We start from the raw sequence: 6,539 nt of genomic DNA on the forward strand, positions 1-6,539 counted from the left end.
GCGCACGTGGATGGTATAAAAAGAATGTGGAGCGCCAGAGTTCATCACTGAGCGAGAGCAGCGGAAAGGCAGTAACGCAACGGAATATAGTGATGTACTGTAGTCTGTAGATGCACAGTTTTTATTTTTATTTTTTTGTATTTTATTCACACAGATCAGAGTTGGACCAGTCCAGGGGTGTATAAAAATTACATTGAGATATGTTTTTTCCTCTGGGTAGAACTTTTCTTGTGCATTTAACTTTGCAGGGTGATGTGTGAGAGAGAGTCCAGCCATGCAGCTGAATGAGAGCAGAGTTCAGACTGTGGCTCCAGAGATATGTGAGCATCAAATGCTCCAAGAGGACGATGCGGGAGGACTTGGGAACTGTGGTGGGGGCGCCATGTGCAACCTGTCGCTGCACTGCTGGCTGCAACTTCTCACCAAGGAATCTATCATGGAATTAACTGGAGAGGGCTCCACTTTTGTGGTGCGGGTGATGATAGCTTTTGTCTACTCCGTAGTGTGTGCGCTGGGGCTGGTGGGGAACATCCTGGCTTTGTATTTGCTCCACTCGCGACACAGGCAGAAACAGTCTTCCATCAATTGCTTCGTGATGGGGCTGGCCGTCACAGACTTGCAGTTTGTTCTGACTCTCCCTTTCTGGGCGGTGGACACGGCCCTGGACTTCCGCTGGCCGTTCGGCCGGGTGATGTGCAAGATCATCAGCTCCGTCACCACCATGAACATGTACGCCAGCGTGTTCTTCCTGACGGCCATGAGCGTGGCGCGCTACTACTCCATCTCCTCCGCGCTCAAGATGCACAGCCGGCGGGCGGCGGCGGCCAGGGCCAAGTGGACCAGCGTGGGGATCTGGGTGGTGTCCCTGGTGGCCACCCTGCCCCACGCCATCTACTCCACCAGTGTCCAGGTGTCGGACGAGGAGCTCTGCCTGGTGCGCTTCCCGGACTCGGGTAACTGGGACGCCCAGCTTCTCCTCGGGCTGTACCAGCTGCAGAAGGTCCTCGTGGGCTTCCTCATCCCTCTGGTCATCATCACCGTCTGCTATCTCCTGCTGCTGCGCTTCGTGCTCAGCCGGCGCGTCGCCGGCATCGCCGGCCCGGAGTCCGAGCAGGGCCGACACAAGCGTTGCTCCAAAGTCACCAAGTCCGTCACCATTGTGGTTTTGTCCTTCTTCCTGTGCTGGCTTCCCAATCAGGCCCTGACGCTCTGGAGCGTGCTCATTAAGTTTGACCTCGTGCCCTTCACCAAGGCGTTCTACAACGCACAGGACTACGCCTTCCCCCTGACCGTGTGTCTCGCCCACACCAATAGCTGCCTCAACCCCGTGCTCTACTGTCTGATCCGCCAGGAGTTTCGAGCGGGCCTCAAAGAGATCCTGCTGCGCGCCACGCCCTCCTTCAGGAGCCTGACACGCCTGCTCCCTCGCAAGGCCAAAGTAGCAGAGGCTCCGCCTATTCTGGTGCTGGTCCAAATGGATGTCTGAATGACAGAGAAAAGGAAAGAGTGAAGCGAGTGTCAGACTGTCTGGACTGACTCACTGAGTGAAAGTGTGAGTAAGGCATCTGAGAAAATGTACACGCTATCTTACTGATGAGTGGCTGTTCATGATGGTTGTAGCTTCCGTGTCTCCAATCAATAGACAAAAAGTGTTCTTCACTGACACAAAGAGCAAAATGATGGACTGGCCTTTGGGATGTCACTGTGCCCCAGTAACTCTCTCTCTCTCTCTCTCTCTCTCTCTCTCTCTCTCTCTCTCTCTCTCTCTCTCTCTCTCTCTCGCTCTCTTGCTCTGCTCTGCTCTCCAATTCACCTTTTTCTCCGGTCACCCTAGAAACTCCCTTTCTCTGACAGAAATTTGCTGCTTTCTGATTATTTGTCATGAATATGTAACAATTCCAATCATCAATGCGGCCAAAATATGTTCCCCTCTTAGAGGCTTGTGCAATTCAAGTAGCCGAACCTGAAATGGTATCCCTAATTCTCATTCCCCACGACACCTCCGTTGTTAGGAGGAATCATCCTCATTTAAAGCTGCAATCCGTAACTTTCATGTCCAGCAGAAGTCCTACGACTACTGCTTACTCACAAGAGAAATGTCATTTTGACCACCGCGTTATATTGTACAAACATATTCTCTACCATACAGATTGGTCAAAATAACATTTAATTCACACAAAAAAAAGTCATGGAGGGCAGCTTTAATTTGTCAATTATCGAAGGCTGAGAACTACACCTTAATACTAACAAGAAGGCCCAAGTTTTTGGGGGAACACCCAATGCTACCTTCTATTTGCAGTATGAGATGGTAGAGTGATGAAGGACTTTCTCACCATAGGATTGAACCAGGAAAACAGAACTTCATGCATGTCTAGAAATGGATGAAAGTGAAAAGAATAACAATAATGGTGAGAGTGCTCGGAATGCTACAGTAGCTGCTTGTCATGCTTAGTTGTATGTAATTGTTTTGTTCAGTGTTGACCTGCACCTGTCCTGTGTATATTATTTTATACAATTGTACAAGCAGCCTGAGGAAAAGCCGAACCAGTCACAGCTGATGGGGTTAAAATGTGCTTAGTTACTTGTTCATTAGAGCATGTGCTATATTATAGGTTACATAAAAGTTATTGAAGATAACAATATATATATAATGGAACAGTAAATGTCCCCAGTGTCTAAAATATCACTGGTGAAAGTGGACAATTGAAAAGCAAAGCCTCCAAAGCAAAGCCAGTATAGCGTAATTGTACAGTAGAGGGGTGCAGAGGCCCACAGGCTCACGGTGGGAGGCATTCGGGGCAACAACGTACATTATTATTGTTATTATCACCGTTGTCACTATATAAGTTGTGAGATCAAATGAAAAATGTTGTCCTGAAAAGCCAGCATTGACTCTTATAGTTCTACAAAGCTGGGTAGAACCACACAGAGCAAACTTCTTAGAAAGACTAAAAGACAATCTATATCTAAAGAATAAATCGATATCCAATTCCATTAGCTGTTCACAGGGAAGCAACAGGGGGCTCAACATGAAAGGATTTGCTTCAGTACTAAGCTAGGACACAGTCTGTTGGCTGTTCTTCTACCGGCGAAATCCCGTGGAGCTGAATGTTCGCATTGACCAGTGATGAGATTCTTTTAAGGTTCTCTGGCTGGCAACGGGTGTACACGTGCTTTACATGCACACACACACACACGTGTGCACACGCTCCCCTACGCACACGCGCACCCACTGCAGTTCTTTCACAGCAACGCTTTTAGGTGTCTCAGTCCCTGCTGTAAAGTGTATGTTTAACTCGCACTAACTTTGGAGATTCATATCCACAATGTTACTTTGAAGAGCGTCCAATGCAGACCATTGATAAAAAATACCAAAATACTCATTTGAGAGCACTTTGAAACAAGCACAGCCATGCACTTTCTGTCCAGTCAATCGTGCAGACTACTTAAGCACGAAATACTAATGTGATGATATGATTTTGTTTGTGTTTCCTCTGTATTTCATCATGACTATAAACATAATCACTATATTTTACAGTTGACACAATGTACGTATGTATTATGTATCAGTGGAATAAAATGTAATTGATGGATAAAGTGCAACTGTAAATACAAATGAATAAAAGCTCTGAACTTGAACTACAGTATTCTGAATAATTGTGGCGTGTCAAATTAGAATTCAAAGGACAGTGGGAAAATGAGAAAGCTGAGTGGATAAGAGCTTGTATGATGAAAGGGATTTTAAGGCAGTAGAAAGTTATACGTTTATGAATAATGAATTTGTAGCCATTTGTACACTCAGAGTTACAAATAGATAATTTAACACTTTTACTGTGTAGTCATTAAATCTAACACGTAAACTGAGACCAGTTGAGTGATTTGAAGGCCTTACTTAACAGTGAATATTATTCCACATGGCCTAATGATAATAATCATCTCATCTCTGACAGTCAGGCTCTCTCCAACTATTAATGGAAGTCGTTTGTTTCATTTTGCATTAGAGTTCTCTCTCATTAGCAACAGAATGAGCACTGCACTGAACAACAAAGAGGCATAATCACTGACCAAGCAAGTGCTGCACTGATAGATTCAAAAGCTGTATTTACAAGACTATTATCACAATAGGAGGGAGAGCAGTTCAGAGAGCAGTGTCTTGCAATCAGGGACACTTTAACACGAACCCCGGAGGAGCCAGGGATCAAACAGAGTATCGAAAGGATCTTGCGGTTCTCAGATGGCTGCTCTACCTCCTGAGGCAGACACTGTTCTTTTTACAATTTACAATTTAGGTATTTAGCAGATGCTCTTAATCCAGAGCGATGTACAATAAGCAAGGACAACACAAGGCATCAAATGCATATAAATAGTAATCTAATAATAAACTAATAAGTAAACCAACAAAAATCTAATTATAAACTAATACATAAGTAAACCAAGAACCTATCATCAGCTTGTACATTGAAACTATACACCCTATATATTTGAAAAAGCGTAAATGTTCACTATTTTCAGGTTTTCACGTTCTGATCTGAGCTTGGCAACATAATCAAAGTATTTGGTCTCGGTCATGAAGCATCACATTACTATGCCATGGTCTTTAATCAAGCCCATAAGGGGACTTCTGCATTAAAGCGGGTCTTGGAAAACGATTAAAAAAAAATCAATTACAGATAAGGAATGGGATAGCATCTGTCAGAATATTAAGAATCAGACTTATTCAATTTAATATACTCAATCGGTTTAACCGAACTCCTTCAAGGTTACACAGAATCAGACTAAAAGACACAGCAAATTGCTGGAGTTGTGAGAAGGCAGAGGGCACACTCTTACACACAGTAAGGTTGTGTTCCGTTATTCAAGAATATTGAATATTACATAAGATCATTTTCGACATTATGAATAGTGACTTCGTTTTCAGCCCTAGGCTGTATGTGTTGGGTGACCCTCTGCTCCTTGCTAATTGTAAGAGACTTGATGCCGAATGGATCCAGACCAGTATTATGATGGGAAAGCAGATCATAATGAGGGGGTGGAAGACATCAGGGGGACGGGACCCTCTGTGCAGGAATGGTTGATTGAGCTGGGAAAGGTTGCAGCATATGAGCGTCTATCTTACGGGACGCATAACAGATCAGAGGCATTAGAACTGAAATATCTAATTTATATCAACCCTCTTTGGGTATTGATAGCCGAGGAGACCAGGCATGTACGTGTGGCACATAAATGCAATGTATTCTGTCATGTGATTGTGTTGTGGATTGAGTGAGTGAGGCTTCGTTTTGGGTCGAGATGTAAACCTTGTATTCTGTATTCTCTGTTTGTTTGGGTGCGTGTGGGTGTGTGTATGTGTGATGGCTCAGGCTGACTCAGCAGCCACACATTGAGACTTTAATGTATGGTAACCATAGCCGCGGGAAGACCTTTTAGGTTAGGGGTGCGGTATGCACCCCCTGCGCGCGCGCAGTATTTTTTGCGCGGTTCTGGGCGGATTGGGTTCGTTTTTTTCCCAGTTTTGGTTTCTTTATTTCGGTTTTAGGGTTAGGATTAGGGTTAGGTTAGAGTTATGTTATTTAATTCATATTTTTGCCTGATTTTACCGATTTATTATCAAAAAAAATAAATCTTTTTTTGATGGGGGGGCGGGTACCTGGGGGGAGGGGGGGCGGCCGCCTGACCCCACCCGCCCCCTCGCACCCCTACTTCCCGCGGTACTGATGGTAACTCTTCCTTTTGGTTTATATATTTAGTGTGTTTATTTTCAGTTGTACATTATTAACCAGTTGAAATAACATAATTGATTTAGTTGTTTTTCTGTGAGTTCATTTGCATTTGAGTTGACTGAGTTTTCTTTGAGGTACCAGTTCTGTGGAAAGCTGCTGACAGAAATGGACATGATGGGCTGGCCAAATGACTGGGAATCAGCTGCTCCATATCTGAAGCTAATGTAGACAATTGGACTGCACCACACGACCACAGTCTCCCTGCACCATGGGGAGGGGCAGGGGTTATTAGAGTTTGTTTAAGTGGTAGTCTGTGTCTTTTCCCCCTTTGTGTTAACAGTGGTCTGACCCGTCCCTATATATTTCCACCTCATGTCACACAGTGGTCAGTTTAGAGTTCAGTTCGCTTTGAGTTCAGTTGTATTGATCAGTTCAGTTCAGTTATTTAAGTTGATTTGATACACTTATTTTTGTTATTCCTTAAACGATTCATTTGAACCAAAGAAAAAGAAAGAGAAAAAAATAACAATATTTTAAAACCAACAAAGTTTTCCCTGTGTCCCTCCTAACCAACTCGGTCCCTGACAGTCACTATCTTAAAATGAAAAAGATAAATAAAATATAACTCAACTCGCCTTGACACGGTGGGGAAAGTGGCGGTTGCTCGTCTCCATAGACAATGCATTGAACCTCACCACTTTCTTAGAACGCGGCAGCTTAATGCTGCCGCATGAGAAATCAACGTTACTTTCACACAATAAAAAGAATGGCCTCACTAAGCACTCTGGTCTTCACTCCCCCACTACTTTCATCTACTCC

The 6,539-nt window shown here is 44.2% G+C and overlaps 1 protein-coding gene across 1 annotated transcript; it reads left to right on the forward strand.

The window, feature by feature from the left end:
- Window positions 1-274: 274 nt before the first annotated feature.
- Window positions 275-1,486, forward strand: rxfp3.2b (relaxin family peptide receptor 3.2b; the record flags this gene model as incomplete). The annotated part of the gene is made up of 1 exon (XM_084066720.1): window positions 275-1,486. One exon carries the CDS (start codon window positions 275-277, stop codon window positions 1,484-1,486), a length of 1,212 nt encoding a protein of 403 aa, XP_083922846.1.
- Between the last annotated feature and the right edge of the window lie 5,053 nt (window positions 1,487-6,539).

The sequence above is a fragment of the Gymnoscopelus microlampas genome (genome assembly GCF_963454915.1).
Source record: "Gymnoscopelus microlampas genome assembly, chromosome: 9".
Taxonomy (NCBI): domain Eukaryota; kingdom Metazoa; phylum Chordata; class Actinopteri; order Myctophiformes; family Myctophidae; genus Gymnoscopelus; species Gymnoscopelus microlampas.